A 23,053-nucleotide genomic window follows, 5' to 3' on the forward strand; every position below is an offset into this window, starting at 1 on the left:
CATTTGTCAAGTTAAATACGGTGTATGTAACACACACATCTGCCTGCACATAAAGCATTCTTGGCAATAAAAAAAAAAAACTACACATACAGAGCTGCACAAGATAAGGAATACCCACAAAATTTTATGGTGTGTCACTTACAGCTGTCACCATATAGGCACTCAAAGCATCATCCCACAGGATATGTTATATGTTGGGAAATCTGTGTGAATGATGCCTGTTTTAAAAAAGTAATATCAATAGTAATAAATATGCTTAATTTACATATTTACTTTCTAAGACATACCACAGTGGTTATATAATTTTGAGATACTGGTCCATTTTTGTCTACTTCAAGAGGAAATGTCAGTTATAATAAAAGACGGAGAACTCCCCTCCCCAAGTAATTATAGTTCAGTCTCTTCCTTCTTTATTCTTGGCTTCTTCGGATATAGCATGATTTCTCCAAGGTAAACAGATGGCTGTGTTGGCTCACTACATTGTCAGGTTTTAACCTCTCAGTATCACTGATGAAACTGTCAACCAAGTCGATGGCCTCTATTTGATTGCTTCTTCATAGCCCTTGTTTCATCTTGCCGCCCTAATTTGTGACTTATAAATTTTGTCCTGACTTGTTCACCTTAATGTAAGAAGCCAGTTTGATGCATATGGCTGTCCCTACTACCGCCTCGTCTCTTAAATTAAATTGTGTATTTTCAGTTGCTGCCAAAGACTTCAACACTTGGACATATTTATCATTGCTGGGTGAAACAAACTTTGTATCCTGACAAGATACACATAAGAGATACTAATTCTGAGCACAGACAAGAAACATGGTCTTCACTTTCCAACTAACAGAGTTTAGACTGTTGGCAGTATGATCTTGCTCACTCAAAAAAGAAATATAATCCAAGATGCATCATTTTGAAAACTGAAAAAAAAAAAAAAAAAAAAAAAAAAAAAAACCTACAACATTTATAGGTAAGAAAGCATCCTGCAGAAAATCAGGAGAGAATGGTAAAATGTGCAGTGATGTTTGATGGATACAGAGGTTAGCCTGGTTTTATGGCTGTTTTTAATGTGTGATTCCTGTTAACTTTTCATTCCACACCATATCCCCCACAGAGGATGGAGCATCTACAGATCTATAATCCATGTCAGATGAATTGCAGTGTAGTTGGCACTGATATATCATCAAACTGACTGATAATATAGGACTAATTCAGGACTAAATGGCTTCTAATTCCACCTTTTTTATGTACTATGGCCTGCCTATTATATAAACACTTTATGTAATAAATAAACTACCCTGTCAGCCTTATCTAATTTCTGGGCAATGATGGCAATGAACCCCTTTTTGGGTGAGTTTAGTTTGATTTGGTTCATTTCATCTAAATCATACAACTAATAAATGTGCTATGGAGAAAGTAATGCGCTAGAAATCTCAACTAAAACCTGTATCCATAATCATAGTTTTTAAGTCAGACACTTTACACAACCATCCTTCAATCCTGAGTGCCCACCTTAGACCTTAAGTATCAATATAAAAGTTCTTTATTGCTTTGATAATGAATTTAAATATACATTATGACATGTTGAGAGAGATTTAAAAAAAAATCTGAAATATTCTGGAAAGTATGCTGATTAGTTAAATGAATACAAATTACTTGCATGTTGAATGGCCTCAAAACACTGTGTGAAATCTTTTATCTAAATTGGGGGGAAAAAAAAAAATGGACAAATATTCTCAGCTAATCACAAAGTTGGTTTCTGATCTATTCACTGAAAACTGGCAGTACAGAAGAATAATAATAGGAATAGAGAAGAAGAATAAGCTTAATATTATATATATTCCCCTCATTGGGTTAGCATGTTAGCAGGCAGAGTTGTTCTAATTAGTGAAAGTGAAAGTGACTTATGGCCAAGTATGGTGACCCATACTCAGAATTTGTGCTCTGTATTTAACCCAATTCCAAAGTGCACACACACCGTGAACACACACCCGGAGCAGTGGGCAGCGGCGCCCGGGGAGCAGTTCGGGGTCCGGTGCCTTGCTCAAGGGTCTCACCTCAGTCGTGGTATTGAAGGTGGACAGGGTGCTATTCACTCTGTGCCACCCACAAATCCTGCCAGACCTGAGACTCGAACCTGCAATTTTCAGGTTTTTTAATTTTCCCTATCCATTAGGCCACGACTAATGGGGACATGCATTTTCCAACTGCCTAATAGTAGTAGTAAACGCATAAGTAACATGGCAACAATGGCAAAGTGTGTGTATGGTAAATATGTATGTACATCTGTGGCTGACTACAGTACACAATTGTGTGTTCTAATTTAGGTCTTTAGTTCATTTTGATCTTCAGCCATCAAAATTATATTGAAACACATTAACGTGAATTAAGCATGATATGCCTCTCTAAACGTGGGCGAGGAGCAGCTGGCATGAATAAAATACAGATGATAAAAATTTAAATTCTTACCAACTGAAAACATCTTGTGAAAATGTGGAAAAGTGGTGTTATTACAGCAGAGAAGGAGACGAGAAGAAAAAGTAATTCAGAACAAATATGTACCTACATAAATGTAAATGTTTACATGTGCCTGTCTATCTGTAGCTATGAAAAATCTAGTTAGTCAGCACAATACAGAAAAGCTGCAGGCTGTTCAGCAGCTCAACAGTGCAGGTGTTTTATTTAGTACATTTACTTGCTGCCAGTAAAGCAGGTTACTGGAAGAAATTAGGCAGGAAATCTGATGAATTCACACACTAAACACAATTTACACTGCTTCTAGTAAAATGTGTATTTAAACTCAGTATGCCAGTAAACTGATCTTTCTTATCCCTTACTGCAACATATCTTTGAACCATGTTGACTTACTACAGACGTGTAACATACTGTACTATGCCGCATCATAAAGAGTTTTTTAAATTTGTCTGTCGGTGTTGGAGCACTTAAAAAGGGGTTAGGACCTGTAGTGCGCGGACCTAGATAAAGTTTCGGTTTTAGTCAGATTTTCGGATATTTTTGATGTAAGGTCTTATGTATGTCTAGAATCAGATTGCTGTAAAACTGTTTAGTTCTCGTTAGTTCCAAATGCACTTCAAGGCATTCAATTCATATGTCGTCATTAAATCATATCTCCTTACCCTATATCCACAAGAAGGACTCAGCACCATGTTGGCATTTACATTACAGCAAATGAAAAGGCAAACAGAGGAGAATACTAAAACAGTAGATATGCATCAACAGCTTATTACAAGGCAAATGGTCTCCCTGAATAATCAGCTGTTTATTTCATAAAGTGCTTTATGGCTTTACTTCACACTTCACTGAGCAAGTCTCTTTTCTAATGCACTTCAGCTAATTCACCAATTCTTAAACATGCTCTATAAATTTCTTTTATCAACCGTCAAAGTAAAATAAGAACTTTTCTCTCTCCCCTTGAGAATGTTGTGACTTTGATCTGGTAACCTACATGATTGATTACCCGTGAACCGTGAAAATGATTGCCTCCTTAATGAAGGCATACTGAGCCAATTTTGGCATCTTAAGTGCTGATGTCCCTGAACTGACCACTACAATTTAATGTGAAGTGATAGCATACTGGAGAATTACAATAACATGTCTGATGATGAACAGGCTTCAGAGTGGGGGAAAAAGAGACAAGAAAACCATTCTCCCTTTCAGCATGTTTGATCATTATTCAATCCAATTTTCAATCTTTTGCTTCTTGCCTCTCCCTGCATATATCTCCCCAGACCCATTTCATTTGAAAATTGAAAATTATGCCCATACCATTTATCTTTTCTTGTGATTCAATAACAAGCATAAAGAATGAGGAAGAAAGAATATGGTGATTTTCAGAGAGAAGAACAATGTGTAATTTTGTTTGATAGTCATCCTGGTGCAAATTGAATATAGATTGGCATAGTTCTTAATTACTGCAAGGCTCATTTGCTGAGATCTACACAATAAAAAAAATGCATGAGAGTTTTGATGCTTTTAGGGAGAGAAGCCTCAATGAGATTTATGCACTATTTTAAATTTTATGCCCAGTTTTAACACCCCAGTTAATCTTAGACAGCATCTCCTTTTTGAAGAGGGAGCCAAATCATCTTCAGCCCTGCCTTTATTCTTCTCAGGGGGTTTATCTGCTTTTTAGCAGGAATTATCTTATATGGATATTATTTGTTCATACAGAATCATACAGAAGAGAAAACTACAGTACTAACAAAACAAATCGTAGTGTGACCGACATGTACAGCAATTGTAACTCGTCAGCAGCAGCTAAATACTAAGGATAACACAGTTTGTTTTGGGTCCCACCTCGACAAGCACAGACAGTACCCTAAAGTTCCTCACCCAATTTTTTTTACTTATTTTTCTATGCAGAAACACTGAAGTTTGTAATGCTGTGCTTCTCTGTTCTCTGGCATAACAGGCCACTGATCACATTAATTGGACAGTTGATCATTTCACAATTCCTGTGACAGTGAGCGCACACACAATTTTTTCACTTTTTCTCATTTAACAACATAAATCCTGTGCTGCAGAGTGCCTTTTTAGGAAGATTACACTGGCTCATCTCTTTTTATGTTTCCCTACATATCCAATAAACTCACTTGTACAGTTTGGAGCCGTGCCAGACCAGGTGCCATTTGCCAGACACTGACGTGTGGGTGAGCCAGTCAGGAAAAAGCCCTCCATACAAGAATAGACAATGGAGTGGGGAAAGGTGATACCATCCACACGGGAAATGCGGCCATGAGCAGGTGTACCTGGATTCCCACAATGTACCGCTGCAAAACAGGAAAGAAAGCGAAGAGGTAAAGGTCAGCTGTGTAAAATAGTAACAGATTTTCAGTCAGTTTTTTCACAGTCTGATGGTTATGAACACTTAATGTGTCAGCAAGAAAATTTGCAGGGGTCTCAAGGTGATTAATGAGTTATGACGAACTGAATCCTAACATTTTATGTGAATATTAGTAATTATAAATTAATTGCTGACTTGCTTTCGACCTAATGCATATTTGTAGTTTCTTGACTCCTGATTAACACTTAGATGGAAAGGTCTGAAAATTTTGTGTGCGCGCCTCACATCAAGAGATAACAGGTGGCACTGAAAACCAAAGTGGTAAAGAACCACTAGTCTATACAGCATCACAATGACATTAAGAGGAGCTAATTAGCAGAGCTGGTGCAGGGTTATACAAATCCCCATCACACTGCTGATGAGTCGTCAGTAAATAAAGTTCAGTTTGTGTATTGTCAAGTCCTATAGAATATCCACAATGAAGACATTTAGCATTGACTTAAAACAAGAAGAGTATCATGGGAGTAATGGGAACTTCTACAGCATATGGTCTAAGGATTCAATATCAGAACTTTAGTTTTTACATTTTACCCGTGGTAAATAAGTATGAAATATAACAGATGTAGATCTCGAATAACTTAACAGGCCATATGATCAAAGAAAAGCACATATTGGGCTCAGACAAGAGGCTGAATTTAATGCAAAGTGTTACTTTAGAAGTGCAATCCCTGGGGAGGAAAATCATCAATCTGTAGAGGACCAAAAGATTTGGCCTTGGACACTGAGAAAACCTCTACAGCATTAGCTAACCAAAACATGTCCTTGAAGAACAAAAAAGAAAGAGTTTTTACCATGTGTTTTCCTTGTGCTCCAAATCATGTCTAATTATGAAAATATTTGCTCTCTCAATCACCAAATTGCCTGGAAAATCTGAAATAGGGATTCTTGTAGGAGACAGACATGTAGGTGTGGTGGTGATTTCAAAATGAATACATATGCATGCATACAGGACACGACGTGCTCGCACTCAAACACACACACACACACACACGCACACACACACAACTAAACACACCAGGTGCCAACCTGCTGACATTTTTGTTTTGTAAATGCATACACACTATGCACAAATACATATCCCTAAAATAAAGTATGGAATATCTTTTACAAATGAGTATCATAGTCTATTTGGCTCCTTCTCTGAATAATTGAGAACAGACATGTGACAGACACCAAAAAAACAGACCTTGATGTTATTATGAGATGGATATTAAACCGAATATCCACAGCCAGTTTTCCCAAGACTGTAAAGGGTAGTGGATAACGGATGGATGGGCTTTAACAGTAAATGGAGCTTTAGATCAGACAGACAGCACAGAAACCTATTTAGACTGCAGTGAATTCCTGTCCCCTCCCTTCTGGGGTGGCAGGATGGCTAAAACAATCTTTAAATCAGGATTTCACTAGGGAAATGGAGAGATAAAAAGTTAACGGAATAGAAATGTGGGGTAAACATAGGGGAAGGGAGAGAGTGACAGACGAAAGAGGAACAGCTAGAGGAGTGGACAGGGATGGAGCAACAGCCAGACAACAAGATTAAGAGAGAAATCAGGGAAGAAGCAAGGGAAACAGGCTGACATCAGGGGAAATGAAGAATAGACAGAGAAAAAAAAAACAGAAAAAGAGAGATAGAAGTTAAGGCAGACATACTGACAATAGTTCAGAGGGCCTGTGCATTGGCCTCCCATGTTAAAAAAAAAATGACAATGGCACTGTGCCAAGTTGGCAGTAAGGGGTGGAGAGCAGAAGCAGTCAAATATTTGCCTCAATATCCGGTTGACCCTTAGGGGTAATTTATGCAAGATGTAGAGCTGATGTTCTGTGAACTAATATCTCCAAATCCACAGTGATTCATTTATCACAATCCAAAAAGAACTTGGCTGTAGGTGTCTAGAATTAATGATTTTTTTTGGTTGCAATATGAAAGCTCAGTCACAGTACCATGCTGGCAGAAAATACCAGACTACAGCAGAGAGATACTTATCCATCTGGTGCTGTACTGTTTTTGTGAGCTTTCGCAATCTTTGATGTGTAAGTATGGCTGCATATGAGCACCTGTCCAAACACTGTACGGTCATTCATGCTTGCATTCAGTCCATGTGTTGCATACAGTGTTTGTGCATGTAAGCTGGAGCTGGTAATTGTTTCAATACATTTTTTTCGCCAATACTAAACCTTGTATAAATTTCAGTAGCTCACAAAAACAATACTTTCCTTAGTAACATATTTTTAGGGATATACAAACAAATTTAACAAAATAGGACAACTTTATTAGTGTCAAAATCTAAGGAACAAGATATAACCCTATATTTGAGTCTAACATGTAGGTTTAGCCCAGTGGATCACTTCAATTAATGCAAATTAATAGATAAATGTCCGTGCTTTACAAACGATACAGTATGCACCCAGTATACTTTCTGGAAAAACCATGTAGGTCAAGCTGATGACATAAGGACAATTGCTACAGAAAACTTTGACTGAAATTAATATAGCTTAAGTTGATTTTCAATTTATGTTAAGATAGGGATTAAGTATTCATGGAAAAAGTAAACAACTTTACAGTAAGTGCACAAAGTATTGAGCTTTAAGTCCATAACCATGCATTTCTATGTAACTTTGTGAAATAATGTATGTGTGTGTGTGTGCGCGCGCGCGCGCGCATGTGTGTGAGTACTGTGCATTCCTCTCCTACTGTTTCATACATAACTTCACAAAGACAATATGAAGCTCTCCCTTACGTTTGCAGAATGGTTGTCTGCCCGACCATGTCCCATTGGGGAAGCAGATCCTCTCTGCTGAGCCATACAGTGTATGTCCCACTGCGCAGGTGAAGCGCACCTTGCTGCGCACTTTGAAGTTCCCTGCCTCCCTGCTGGCATGGGCAGGTATGCCAGGATCCCCACAGGTGCCTGCTGAGTCACCTGCAATGGGAGATAACCAGGCAAGGAGCAATGAAAGCAAGAATGTGGAGATGCCATCCACCTGTCTGAGTGTGTTCACAGATGGGCCCTTTTAAGTTCGTATTGCAGTGAATTACAACACAGTGTTTCTGTCAAGCAGAGGGACAATACAGAGGGGGTTCTGACTCAAACTGAGTGCTCCAGGAAGGAGCTATAAAACACACAATGCACCAATGAGCAGTTGTCACCATGCCAACAACCTGGAGGACCAATACTTTTCACTGCTTTGACACCAGGAGCTTTTTGTCCATAAAAGCAGCAAGGCCAGCATTAAAAAGCAACCAGCTGTGGTTATGAGAAATGATGAATACAGTTTGACCTCTGAAGCAAAATGCATTTTCATTACCCTGAAATATCTCGCCTGTCTTTTCTTCTGTTGCAGAAAATGCACTTTTCAGTGTCTTACACAGCCTGCCTTCCTTATCTGTTAACAACTCAGATATAAAGATACTGTGTCTTTTGTTAATTCTCTCTAATGTCCCTATTCTGGTCTCTGGTTGGTGACAAAATGGGCTATATTCTCAATCTAATCAGAGAAGTCAAGAAAGTGTGCTTACTACTGAACATTTTACGTTGTGATAAAATGAAACAGCAGGCCAAGCTGAGTGCTGTGAGTTGAGATGGGGTCTAGGGGTGGGGTGGTTTTGGTTTTTAAATTCAATGGGGGCATCCTTGGAAAAAAAAAAAAAAGTATGTAACACATGACAACCACCACTTCCACTGCTGCTGCTTTTGTTCTCTTACACAAATGAAACCAGTGAAGGAGAGAAAAGAGAAAAATATTTGGCTTCAGGCAACAGAATAATATAGAAAAAGAGATTCAGATAGACAGACAGCAAACCAACAGACAGATAAATAGTATGGTATCTAACTCACTGCTGTGCTTGTCTGTACAGTTTAGTATGTGTTGTCTCTTTATGAAAGATCTGCGCTTTGCTGGCTTTGAGATCCTGTTCCTTGAGCTGTGAACACACTGTGTATCAATCCCTGTGTGTTAGCTGCTGCTCTCTGTCTACAGAGGAGCAAACAGCTGCAGTAATACTGGACTTATTGACAAAGCCTTACTGCACAAACACAAAAGACACACATTCCAGTGCTCACGTGCACAAACTGGATTTGGTCAAGGGCAGCTGGAGATGATAAGTTTATGTGTGGCTGTGATTAACAATACGTATGTGTATCATTGCCACCCTGTGTGTGGGTCTGTAGGAGAGTGCACTTGAACAGGAGTATGTGAGTCTCACTGCTCGTGCACGTCTGTGCCTATACCTGTCTTTGCAAGTTCACATTATATATGTGTGCTTATTTGCTGCTTGGATATATACGCCCACTTCTGGGTAGCTGTCTGTTTTTAATTTTCTTCCTTACAGTTAAGGTGAGGCAGCCCGGCTCAGCATGCACTTTGACAGCTATAATTTTACTAATTGAGATGGTGGTGGATTTGGTTTAACCCTGAGTTGTTGCCCACTTACCAGGCTATTTCTAAGGAAATAATAAAGCCTTCAAATCAAGCATACAACAGATGAGGACAAAAGGGGAATGGCTTGGCAAGCAGTTTTAAGCCCCCTCTTACTAATTAACAAGGGAGGACAGATGAGAGGAAGGATAGATGAATGGTTGGATGCACGGATGAGAACTGTTTCTGAAGCTGGACCTGACTTCTGAGGAATTCATAGCCCAATTTATTTTGTGGCTTTTGGTAAGGAGCACTTGCTGAGAATTATAATGAGACATTTTAATACTTTCTAGTCCTGCAGATAAAACTCTCTATAGTGTAAGCAGCAACCTTTATGCATATACTTCACAGTCATTGAAAAGTGTTATAGATAAGCTTAGATAAGTCATGGGGCATAATGCAAGGAATTTCCAACAAAGAGACAAAATTTAAACATACATTAACACTTTCCCAATAGCCCATTTATCTTGTTAACTGTGCAGTACTAATTGTAGCACTTCAAACGTTTTTGTTAATGTGCCTGTGAAAACTAGGTGCTAAAATGTACACTTAATTTAAAACTCTGCAGGCATTTGCTGCATTGCAACTTCAGTTCCTGTAAGCAACAACTGAGTTTCAGCTGTGCTGTGGTGCTAATTTCTGCTACAGCTTTAACAGATGTGTTGTGCCATAGATCTGAATTCATCAAGTCTCTTAGTGAATAACAAGCCATCAACAAAGGTTCCTTCTTTCCATTATAAGTTGCTGATATCACAGTTAATTAGAAGCACTGGTGCAGTAAAATCATGTGTGGCTGTTAAGACTATGCATTTGCACTCAAATTACCATCATCTACAACCAACATCTCTATCAATTGAATCCAAGCCCTACATGTCACACTTATCAAAAAACATATTCTTCTACTTTGTGTTTACAGTTCTTCAATTATATGTGTGAATATTCTGCAACTGTAACCTGCAGTATATGTTTACAAAAAGAAAACAGAAGTGCCTCTAATACACCAGGTAATATTCTAGAAGCATCTGTTATAAAAGTGTGGCTCACTAAAAAACTGAAGTATCATTTTGAATACATTTGAATGCATATAATCAAAATTCATATGATCTGCACCTCAGAATATTTCTTTTCTTTAGCTTGGTAAGCTACTGCACTGACACAGCACTTGTATTCTGCTGCACAGATCCCACTACAGGGTTTTAGTCTCCAAACAGCAATTGGACAAGGTTTTGGACAAGTTAAATTAAGTGCACTGAATCTAGTGTGGTAATAAATGTAAAGGAGAGTATATTCACCAGGTTTCTTCAGACAAATAGAGATATCAGCTCGCATGGTGGTGATACATAGCTCAGAGTGTGTGATGAAATAATATACATAAAACAACTAATCACAAATCATCACTTTCAGAGGCTCATTTGTCATAACAGCAGGGTGTTGATAAAATTATCTCAATAATAGATGCTAAATGGCTTTTAAAGGTTAGGTGATAAAGAAAAAAAAATAGACTGTCTAGACTGCTAGACTATCTTTTCACCCCCAAAAAAATTGAACACATAAAACATAAAAACATTAAAATTAACATGTTCTAATAGATTCGACATCTATAATTTCAGACCTTAAACAGCTAATAGGCAGAACAAAGCAGATAATTACGCAGGTTCAAAAGGAGAAATACCCATACCCCATCACACCTCTGTGATTCTCCTTCCATTGTAAAAAAAAAAAAAAACACTAATGAAATGAAATGGTACTGTAATGTAACTGACTGGGTGATTAGAGTTTAGTTATGTGCACCTACTTACTACCCTGACCTTCCCTTGCTACCTTACAACTCTGAGTAAATACTAAACATTGAAGGTTAGAAGACAGTTCACATTCCTATTTAAAGGTGAAGGAAAAAAATAACTTTCATACTAGATGGCTCACAAACATTACTTCTAGGTCGATGAGTTGAACAAACCAAGTGAACATTCAGTAAAGAGAATCCACTTAAATGGTCAGGAATGCTTAAGTGTGATGGGAGGGAAATGCACAGAGGGGATTAAGGGGAGAAGTGTGTAGTCCTCCAGACATACAGTACAGAACATTTTTCTTTTTCATGTTTAAAGATGTCAAGAGATGAATCTGCAGCTAAATGTACTAAACAGAACATAAAAAGTTCAGTTTTTCACTTTTGGGGCTGGTCCACCAGTGTACTTTTCGTCAATTATGCTTTAAAAGCAACTGTTCTTAAAGCAAAATGCCAGAAATGCTCTGAGTGGATGGGGAATTTCAGGACAATAATGGTCAAATATTTTTACCCATAGGTGCCGTTTATAAATTCCTGTTAGTGCTCCATAGTAAATTGCCTGAGCTGACGAATTTAATATCAGGTGCAGCATTTTTTATGAACTTCACTAATATTGCCAGGAAGTACACCACTGTAAGGCAGTGTTGTTTTTGAGATACTCGTTTTAATTCTGGCATCTCAATAAATCTGATCTGAAATAAATATTTTTGCAGCATTGAGAAATTCCATTTAAGCAATTGAACAGCAACTTCTTTACACCAACTGTGTCCTGATTAGTCTGTGTAATCTACACACATCGCTGTGAGACGATTTTCCTTGGAACTATCCATTCATCCATCCATCCATCATCTATACCTGCTTATTCATATTTGGGGTCACAGGGATCTGCTGGAGCCTATCCCAGCTCTCTTTGGGTGAAAGGCAGGGGTCCACCCTGGACAGGTCACCAGTCCATCACAGGGCCACATAGACAAACAACCTCACACACTCACACTCACTCCTATGGGCAATTTAGAGTCACCAATCAACCTGACATACATGTTTTTGGACTGTGGGAGGAAACCAGAGTACCTGGAGAAAACCCACACAAGCACAGGGAGAACATGCACACTCCACATAGAAAGGATCCTGACAGGTTGTGAACCCAGGCCCTTCTTGCTGTGAGGCAACCATACTAACCACTCAGTCATCATGCTGCCCATTCCTTGGAAGTACTTATTACCAATAAAATAGTCCACATGAAAGCTGTTGACAGTGTGTTTCTGTGGAATATCTGAAATTTTAGTACAGAAAAAAATATATAGCCACTGAATGTTTTTTCAGTAGCTAGTCAATTTTTTTTGGTGCTATGAATGCCACAGAATTCCATTATACTCAGTGAAATTGGGGTGATGGCATTAATCTGAGGCATGGATATATTAAACCCTAAAAAATATCTGTAGCTAGACTACACCTGAGGTAAGTGAGAAAATGTTTTGTTTATGTCTTATACATTTTGTAATTTGGGTGAACTGAAACTTTAAATACAAGTCATTACATCCATTTAGAAAATGTCTGGAGAAAGCTTAGATTGGAGCTACAATGAAAACATTCAAATGATAAAAATCAAAACTACTACTGCTGGCTAATACAATTCTGACATCATTGTCATGAGGGACAGTTTTTTAAAAAAAGGCTTAATTTCATTGTGATTGTGTCCATACATGCTTTTGCATGCATTGTAATTGTGTGTGTTTTCCTACCTGAGCAGTGGGGTAGCGGACCACTCCAGTGACCGTTCAGCTGACAGGTGAGTGATGAGTCTCCTGTGAGCTGGCGGTCTCCAGAGCAGGAATAACGCACAGTGGAGCCAAAGGTAAACTTCTCCCCGCTCATAAGTGCATAGGGAGGTGTACCTGGGTGGCCGCAGTCCACCTCTGCATCACAGAGAGTGAGGAGAGGAAATAAGATTATCAATGGATGACTGAAAGGGTTGATGGATTACTGTGGTGTTGCATGCCTCAACACACTTGAGATCACAGAACTTAGACTAAGTCTGTGGCTCAGAGTTCAATGATGTGAGCAAAACGAGTACATACATTTACATTAAAACATTTAAAGTTTGTTTGCTCAGAGCTACAAAACTGCCAATCATTTTTTAAGAAAATTAAATGAAAGCATGTATACATACACATATATAAATATTCGCCTACTTTTATATTCTTTTGACCTTAAATTTCTTAAAGAGTTAGTAATGCCTGGAGCCACAAATAAACATATGAGACAATCACTCCTGTGCATCTCTTTAATGACTATTCTGTTTGATAAAATAAAGGTTCTGCATCACCGCTACCATGAAATGAAGTGCTTTCAAAGCCTGTGTGCAAAATGCACTGGTTTCCTTTAGATGATTTCTCTGGAAACCGGCCATTACTGTTTGCAGACTCATACAAAACAGAGTGCACAATGAGCCAGGTGTTTGAGAGAAACATTACAACCTTAGATAAACCCTACAGTTCATGGCTGATTGTTGTTATAATTTGAGTGCTTAGTTTTGAGGGGACATTAGCCATAGCCTGAACAACTGGTCCTATGACAGTTCCCCCATTTCTCAATTAGGCACAGAGAAACATAACCATAAGCTACTGGGGCATCAAGCATTGCACAGATGCTCCCAGTCAGAGCATTTAGCAACTTGCACTATTAAAACTCTGGAAGCAAATGGGCACACAAACAAGGTTGTGGCCACTCAATCGAGAGTGAAACTTCACTCCTAATTTGCCTTTTGTGCAGTATGCAATAATAACAAAGAAAAGTGGCTAGAAAGACAACATGAATTGTGATGAGACTAATTATCAGTTTTAATGTAACAAGACAACAGCCACTGTACCAATGCATTCTGGTAGGGGTTTGTCCCAGTGGCCTGCTGGCTGGCAGGTGAGAACTGATGAGCCTAACAGGTAATATCCAGGGTTACAGTCGTAGAAGACCACGCTGCCAAAGGTAAAGTTGCCATGCTCAATCTTACTCTCTCGGATAGAGTTGCCAGGGATACCTGGATCTGTGCAGTTTACCACTGTATGAAAAAGAAAAAAATATGTTAACACATCATGAACTATTCCAATTTTAATTATATGAGAGTAGATACAGACATAATTCCAATTATTTTTTATTGCAGCAAAGCTTTTTCAGGCAAGACATGTTTTCAATGCAGTTTACTGTTGGAACTGCATATTCACACGATTACTTGTTGAAATAACGCTGAAAGGCCTCTTCAACTTTCCCCATAAAACTTTTCCCTGACTGCAGTCTTGTGTCTCTTTTTTTTGGATTCAGTATCTCATCCATATGCTCATTAACCTAAACATTCTCTGATAATATAATAAGGATTAGCCAAAACAATCCTGCATCTATTTTTCATTGTATGCTATCATGTAAGTGACTTCAGTGTGCCGTACAGAATGTAATGTTTACTTAAGCAAAATAGAATATTCTTCTTAGTACTTTTTCCAAACCCACTCTATGAAAATATATGATCCATAATGTTACTAAGACGTTCACACCAGTGCAGAGTACAGCATGCAATGATTCTAAATTAGACTATGATATCAGATAAAATGTAGTGACTATGCTGTGAAGCTTATGTCAAAACATTTAGATTATTTATGTCTAACAGGGGGCAGCATGGCACAGTGTGGTAGTTAACACTGTTTTGTGAAGGTTCTGTGTTTGAATCCTGTTCAAGCCTGTGGTGTTTCTGTGTAGAGCTTGAATGTTCTCCCTGTGTCTGTGTGGGTTTTCTCCAGGTGCTCCAGTTTCCTCCCAAAGACATGCAGATTGGGGTTATTTGGATTGGTGAGTCTGGGTGTGAATGTGAGTGTCAGGAATTGTCTGTTTCTGTGTCAGTCCTGTGATAGAAAGGTGATCTTTTCAGGGTGTTCTCTGCATCTCACCCAATATCAGCTGGGGGTCCAGTCCCCTGTGACCCTGGATGTGCCAGGATAAGTAGATAATGGATGGATGGATGAAGGTCTAATAGGGCTTTATAATTATTGATAAAATGTTCTCTCTTTTATTGAGTATACTGTATGTATCAAGTTAACATCTAGACAATTTGTATTCCTATCAAGAATAATGTATAACCTCAACATGGAATGGAGAGGGAGAAAAAAGAAAAAAAAAAAAACATGTCATGTGCCAGTCTGCCTCATTAACTCCACTCAGCCTCAATGCTGGGGATCTTCTGACTTTTCTTTCCTGGAAGCTGTGCAATCTTTTTTCTTTAGCTTGAGCCTCATTTGCATAAATACTTTCTGTCAGCATGTTGACTTGTGCGTTAATAATAGAACAGTTGATGTGACCTTATCAGTGTCTTTTGCTGTTTATTCTACGAACAAGACAAGTCGGTCCAGGCTATTTTTAAGCACTGTCAATAATAATAGTACCTAATGCTTCATGCTGAAAACAAAAGGCACATCTATCTGTTACAAATGCACAAACATTCATTTTAGAAGCAGCTGAATTCTCCAAAACCTCATTGCTGACAAGGTGGTTTAGAAAGCTCAAAGTAGACAAGGGTGAAATTAAGTTCAGAACAACCTGAAATGAAATCAATAATGCAAATCTGCGACAATGCTGGGCTAATATGAGAAGATTTTAGTGGGAACAAACAGATATTTTGACAAGGGAGTCATGACAGTTTAATATGATTTTTCTCTTTTGATCTTTTACCAGGTCTGTCTCTGCGGTGCTATTCACAGTAATGAAAACTGTGTCTCTTCACATCTGAATGTCAACAAAACTAATGCCAAGAGGAGAGATATTTTTAAATGGGCAAAGCCTGGCAAATCTAGGTTTAGCTGACTGGATTCAGAGTTATCACACCAATTAAAGCTTCAATGGACACTCACATTCATTAATTTAACGCTTTAATGATCACGTCCTGATTTGTCACAATGCTTGATAGAGCATCTCAGCAATTTACCACATCCTCACAATGCAACAAATATATATATATATGACTAAAGACACTTACAAAGGCAGATATGGTAAAGCTTTTCTTTCTCCCACACATTATTAAGATCCATTATACTTCACAATACATCTAGGTGTTATGATTTCGTTATGTGGATGATAATGTACATAGTGGAAAATTTATATTCCCATAATGTTGTCAAACTGTCAAACTTATTTGAGAAAAACAAGTAGACATTACTCTGTTATGGTCATCACAAAAATCTGGATTTCTGCTGATTGTAAACACACCACTAATGAGTCTAATAAAATTGGGCACGTCAGCCACAGTGTGACACTCCTAATAAGATGTCTTCTACTGGATGTATTCTTAGCTTTGTTGCCTTCAAAGTAAGCTCTCCCTGCAGCGAGCCTCTTGGTAAGAACTGGCACTAAAATTGTAGGAACAATTCCCCATTTACTCTTCCCTTTCCACAGATTCTGCTGTAAGCTCATTACTGCCGTTTCCCAGCTTTTGCTCTGAGGCCAAGGCTCCAGATGTCGCTGCCTAATGCTCTACCCAGAGAAGTAGAACAGATCGTGACTTTTCTAATTCAGATCAATAGATGTGTGAGCACCACTATCCATTCTGCTGCTGTGTCTGTGCCTCAATATGCTGGCAGTCACTGGCTGCTGGTTTCTGAATGATCATGATACTGGCATGATACTGTTGGCTGCTGAATTCTTGTGGTCAATCTGGAATCTGATTTCTGAACCATCACAAAGCACCTGCAAAAACAGTTTTATTCTGCTCTAACACTTTGGCTGGATCCTACTTCTGCTTGTTGCCAGCTACCTGCTCCACTGATGGCTGGCCTGATTCACAGAAGCACAATTAAAATAGAAGTGGATTTTGGTATCAAAGATTATAATACCTTTGGTTGTAAGGACATGCCTTTTTCAGAGACAGATCACTGCAGATGTTTAATGCAATTCATACAAAGTTATGCATCTGATCTTCTTAAGGTACTTAGTTTGGATTCCTGGTTATCTTGACTTCTGTCTGTGCTCTGAGCATTGGGTGAACATGCCAGCAGAGACAAGAAGTGCTCTGCTTAATCTGCATTCATATGTTATAGTTAAGATGTCATATTCACTAGGAGCTTTGTAGCTGCGCCTTACCTCTGCATATTGGTGGCTGCTGGCTCCACTGGCGGTTGGCCTGGCACTGAGCTGTGGAGGGTCCTTCCAAGGTATAGCCTTTGTTGCAGGAGAAGCGCACAATGTCATTGTAGTTAAACCCATCACCAGTGGTGCGGCCATAGATTGGGCTACCAGGATGGCCACATGTGACAGCTGAAATTGACATGCATCACCCAGAGAGGTGAATGAAAGAAGCAGGCAGAGTCGAGGATGGAAGATGAAAGAAAAGATAAAAAGAAAATGGGAAAGAATGATAGTGTGTGTGTGGAAAGAGAGAGAGAACACGATTACAGGAGAGACAATTCAATAAAAATGATCGATAGGTGATGTACCATGACATCTATCATAGAAATATCATTATCATATAATTAACTTCAGAGGACAATGGGGAAATTAGAAATCAAGATATGAGCTCAACTGGGAAAGGGTAAACAGCACATTCCAGTGCATTATTGGTGAATAAGAGATTGAGAATCACATTATGAGAATATGTATCAAATACTGACATCAGTGCTTGTCAGATTAAAGAAATAGGAAGCTTTGGGAATTTCAAGAAGCTTAAAATTTGTATTATTTATTTATTTATTGGAATGCTAAAAGCAGTTTTAATTATTGGTTTATTTTAATAATGCAATGCTTTTTGCATTAAAATGAATTTGCATATTATTACAAATTTACTTCCCCTCTTACTCCAACTTCAACAGTCATTTTATCTTTTCCCTGTCAAACATAAAGACACACATGCACACAGTACTTACAGATACAAACTGGAAGCAGTCCGGACCAGTTGTGGTCCTGCTGGCAGATCCGCACTGAGGAACCAATGAGCCTAAAACCAGGGTTACACTGGTAAACCACTGTATCCCTGTAGCCAAAGTTTTCTCCAATCACCTGTCCATTCACAATCTGCTCTGGAACACCACAATGGCCAGCTGTAGGATGATAAATAAATAAAATAAATAAAAATTCATGTGTAGTCAATTTTTGCTCTAGATGCAATACACTTGGTATTATAAACAACCATAGATTATGTCAGTCAATCATTCATGTGGTACAATACTTTAATTCAGCTATTTAGCATTGAAAAAAATGTCCTGCAATGGTGCCCACTGAACTAATGGACAATAGTTCCAGAGTAGAAACATAATTTTGATTGTGCTATCACATCTGAATAACTTTGCATATTGACAACAGTATTCTAAAATGAAATGAGTCTTGGAATTATAATGAAGGCAAAATTTGTTTGTTCATGAAACATATTGGCTTTGAAAAACATTTTTTCAGCTAATTATCTCTGAATTATTATTTCTAAATTTATATTGGCTTCAGCATCACTTATGGTGATAGCTCTGCTTTTCTATTCTAGAGCAGACAGAAAGATGCATGTGAAACTCCACAAAATCTGTGCAATACACTCATGCACGTAATCGTATTACTTTCAGCTACAATAAATCCCTTTCAGAGAGCAGGAATCTTGCTGAGATTTCCACTGCCACTTAAAACCTGGGAAATTGCCACTGACTGTGAGTCTGATTTCCCTAATTCACTCCTGCACCCAGAAACTCAGCCGAGCATTTTATTATCACACTCCAGTCAAGAGCAGCCAGATTCTATGAAGATAGGGCTGAAGTAGGAGACTATACTGAGAGGTCCCTAGCTATGTTAACCTTGACAGTCATATCACTAAACAGGAGCGAGGTGCCCTTCTCTTAATGAACTGAACCAATCTTCAGCTGAGCTTGGAGTGCTGGTGCCACAGGCTGACAAACAGACTAATGCATCTGCCAGAGAAGCCGTCACATTCTGTCCCTGCATGGATTTGGATGTGACTCAAGTAATTACATGTGTCTCATTGTCTTCCACAGTTCAGAGCTGTGGTAAGCCAAACTGTACCATATTCTCTTGTTTATATATCTTAACAGCTAAAACTGTGTTCATATAGCTTGGCAAGTGTCTTAGTTTTAGGTCAGCTGTGGTTCTCTTGCGGCTCTCTCACATTTAACACCAAATCTCATGGCTCGGTGGCTTTGTTGTACATTACAGCATCCTACTCTAATCCACTAAAGGTGGTTGCCAAGATTTCTCGTACATTTCCGTTGCAATTTCTGACGTATGATTGCTACAAGCACTGAAACAGTCTGATATGTGCCAGCGGCGGCACTGAGTACCAGCATGGCGTCAACAAAATAATACATATGTCTAAATGTTTAGTGGTCATAAACACTTAGCAACAAAAGCAATTATAGCCACCCTCTGCTTCCCCATCTGGTTCTATTCTTGGCATACTTGCCCAACCAAAAAAGCACATAATCTGCCTGAATAAATAGCCAGTAGTGTTTGACTCAGGTCAAGGCCATCCTTTATAACGTTAAAAAGAACATTTAGACCCCACTTACCCAGACACTGAGTCTCCATCCCACTCCACAGACCAGATGGGAGACACTCTCTAACAGTAGATCCAGTTAAAACATAGCCAAGGTTACAGCTGAAAATAGCTGTTGCTCCAAAGGAAGTTTGGGTCCCAATTTTCTTCCCATTAGGAGGAGTAGGCAGATCACTACAGGAAATGACTGCAATAAGATGAAGAAGATGGTAATAAGATGAGGAATGAGATGTAGGAGGTAGGGAAATGAAAGAGCAAGACACCAGGAGAGTGAGAAAATGGGAACAAGAGACAAGGAAGTTGGCTTACATCTTTAAAGTCAATGGGAGAGCACAGCCATTGACAGCCATCTTGCTGACCTTAATGTGATAAAAGAGTGACCTGTACTATTTCATGGGAAGAATTATGATGGTGTTTGCCTTTGTCCCAACATATTTCATCATGCTGGCAGACATCTCCTTTTGCCATTAGACAGGCTATTCAGCTTTTTTGCTTCTCAAATAGTAGCTTCCATGACAGCACAAAAAAGGTTTTATTTCCCATTCCCACAATAAATATCTAACCTAAAGAGTATCAAAGTCAATCACTGAGCTGCTGATTAAGTGAACTGTTTTCATTTTTCATGTCGTGGAAATTTAAAGTACCTGTGGAAACTCAGGACATAGATTTTCAATTTGGCTGGATGTCTATATCTATTCTGTGAAACGAATGAAACATGTACAGTATGTTTGTAGAATGGGGCTGCCATTTTTTTTGTCATGACAATATAATGATCATTTCTTGGAACATTACATTTTGGTTCAGGTCATTTGTCAAGAGATCTGCATTCAGAATTTTTGTGATGAATATGTGATGTGTTGATTTTATGTGCCGCTGCAGTAGAAGTCACTCACTTCTACACCGAGGTCTCTCGTTTCTCCAGCTCCACACGCCATTGGCTAGGCACTGGATGTGGGCAGGGCCAACACGGTAGTATCCAGGGTTACAGGTGAAGATTATTTTGGTGCCATATTCATAGTGTGAACCATTGACTATCCTCCATTTCCCATGGTCCAAAGAGAAGGAGCTGAGACTAGGGCACATCATTGCTGTGCCATAAAAAGAAAAAGAAAATAAAAATTAAAAAAGCAAGTGGATTTGGTGGGGAAAGGACCTTGTTAGGTTTGGATTATAAAAATGGACTTGACTTTTGGCTCAATTTCTACTCTTATACCTTGCACACACTGATAAGTCAAAACCTGTAAAAAAAATGTATCAAGCCAAGAGTTTAGAAGAAATAAAAGTTGTAAAGGAAAACAATAATTAGAATAAATTAACCCACATGTTAAAATGTAAATAGCAACTTTTCTTAATTATACAAATGTTGTTCCACAACAAAGCTATTTATAAATTGGCATTCACTAAAATCAAATTAGTTTCAAAACAAACTGTTTCCCTTTTTGCTATGACACATACAGTAGGGAATAAACATTGGGCTCAATAGTAAACAAGGCTGTCAATCACTCATTACACTGACTTTTAAACTCATAGTTACAATGACATGTACAACACTCACTTCAGCATGAGCTACAAACATCCTTTCAATGTTACCATCACTATATAACTAATTATTCTGTAATTCAGCACCTCCCCTACCACTCATTTGGTTTGGAAGCGCTACATTATTAAGAAGTGCCACATTGCAACTTCATGAGATGAGCTAACGACTCCTGCCTGGAAATGTGATTAGTTCAATTGCTATTTCTTTTTGAAAGCTAGTGCCTTGGGTGATCATACTTCATGTCTCCTGGTAGGCTCAGATTCAACATGAGTAAAAGGAATGCAGGACCGACCCTTGACTGCTACATGTGTTGGAAAACGTGAGTACTGTGATATTAGTTGACAAAGTAAGTCTTCAGTTCACTGAAGCATGCATCTGTTTTGCACTGTCCAGGTGATGTGTACAGACCTAGCCCCCCCTCTCCCAAAGGAACCTGTGCTAGAGGTTCTTGCATTTCCATGTTTATCCAGAAAACTTTTCCTCCATCTTTGTGCGTCCTCCTCTAGCATGCTCTACTCACCGATGCATCGAGGTATCTTGTTGTGGTTGCTCCAGGTGCCATCCGCCTGGCAGACTGTGGTCGTCAGCTCTTTGGAGGACAGCCTGTAGCCACTGTTGCAGAAGTAGGTCACCCGTGTGCCGACGGAGTAATCGGCAGCGAGCACACCTCCGTTCACTGGCGCGTTGGGCACACCGCATGACACGGCTGCGGGCAGCAGTAAGACAACTGTCAACACACATGTAATGCGCAGTACGAGACACATACTAGAGAGATTTGCAGAGAGACAACTAGTAAGTACAAGCTCGGTAGGCATGCGCATATAACAGGCACAGTTTTGCAAGCAGCTGTTAAATACACATGTATTTGTACTGCCACCAGTGTGAGGAGTGCAACCCCTTTGTGGTACACAAGCAAAGCCATGTGTTAAATTTATACAGACACCTATTTGTTATTTTCTATTTTTTCTTTCAAACTATAACAAATGTAGCAGGTAAAACCCCAGAGAAAATAAATTGCTCTACAATGACATCAAATGGTCTCACAGAATGCTTGGAATTATGTGTATGTATATGTAGTTATCCATGGCAATTTTTTCAGTTAGAAAAACTCATCTGATATCAATATTTAATGAATTCATTCAATTGTTTTTGCATGAAAAAAAGAAGAAAAAAAATCACAGTGAGTTGCACCTTTGCTGCTGTGACAGGTCAAAGTTTTTTAAAAGGGTAACAACAAAAGTACTGTATTTCCTGTGATTTCCTGTATTTGTACTGCCACCAGTGTGAGGAGTGCAACCCCTTTGTGGTACACAAGCAAAGCCATGTGTTAAATTTATACAAACAGCTATTTTTTTTTTCTATTTTTTCTTTCAAACTATAACAAATGTAGCAGGTAAAACCCCAGAGAAAATAAATTGCTCTACAATGACATCAAATGGTCTCACAGAATGCTTGGAATTATGTGTATGTATATGTAGTTATCCATGGCAATTTTTTCAGTTAGAAAAACTCATCTGATATCAATATTTAATGAATTCATTCAATTGTTTTTGCATGAAAAAAAGAAAAAAAATCACAGTGAGTTGCACCTTTGCTGCTGTGACAGGTCAAAGTTTTTTAAAAGGGTAACAACAAAAGTACTGTATTTCCTCAACTGCAAAAAAAAAGTCAACATTTTTGAAACAAAGGCACTTACTCCCACCTAAAACACTTATAACAATGTGGTGGGAATACTTGTGTCACATGAACACTTAAGTCATTTGCACATACTATATATATTACATCAAAATCATTACAATACTTTTGAAAACTTACAAGCTAGAGAAATCCACTAAAGTATTATATATGGGACTGGTCCCTTGAGGAAAAACATTCAGCCACCTCAAAGTGAAAGCAGTCTGGAACACTGCAGAGACATATGCTATTAAAATTAAAGTC

The 23,053-nt window shown here is 38.6% G+C and overlaps 1 protein-coding gene across 1 annotated transcript in view; it reads right to left on the reverse strand.

Moving 5' to 3' along the window:
• Positions 1 to 23,053, reverse strand: part of LOC113122285 (CUB and sushi domain-containing protein 3-like) — a 202,574-nt gene that overhangs the window by 25,699 nt on the left and 153,822 nt on the right. Inside the window, exons 50-58 of the mRNA XM_026293499.1 lie at positions 21,636 to 21,821; positions 20,469 to 20,663; positions 19,589 to 19,762; positions 17,951 to 18,124; positions 17,172 to 17,345; positions 13,927 to 14,112; positions 12,800 to 12,973; positions 7,594 to 7,776; positions 4,605 to 4,781 (exon numbers count right to left, since the gene is read on the reverse strand). Coding sequence (XP_026149284.1) covers positions 4,605 to 4,781; positions 7,594 to 7,776; positions 12,800 to 12,973; positions 13,927 to 14,112; positions 17,172 to 17,345; positions 17,951 to 18,124; positions 19,589 to 19,762; positions 20,469 to 20,663; positions 21,636 to 21,821 — 1,623 coding nt within the window. The remainder of the gene's footprint in view (positions 1 to 4,604; positions 4,782 to 7,593; positions 7,777 to 12,799; positions 12,974 to 13,926; positions 14,113 to 17,171; positions 17,346 to 17,950; positions 18,125 to 19,588; positions 19,763 to 20,468; positions 20,664 to 21,635; positions 21,822 to 23,053) is intronic.

This window comes from Mastacembelus armatus, chromosome 16 (genome assembly GCF_900324485.2).
Source record: "Mastacembelus armatus chromosome 16, fMasArm1.2, whole genome shotgun sequence".
In the NCBI taxonomy this organism is placed as follows: Eukaryota; Metazoa; Chordata; class Actinopteri; order Synbranchiformes; family Mastacembelidae; genus Mastacembelus; species Mastacembelus armatus.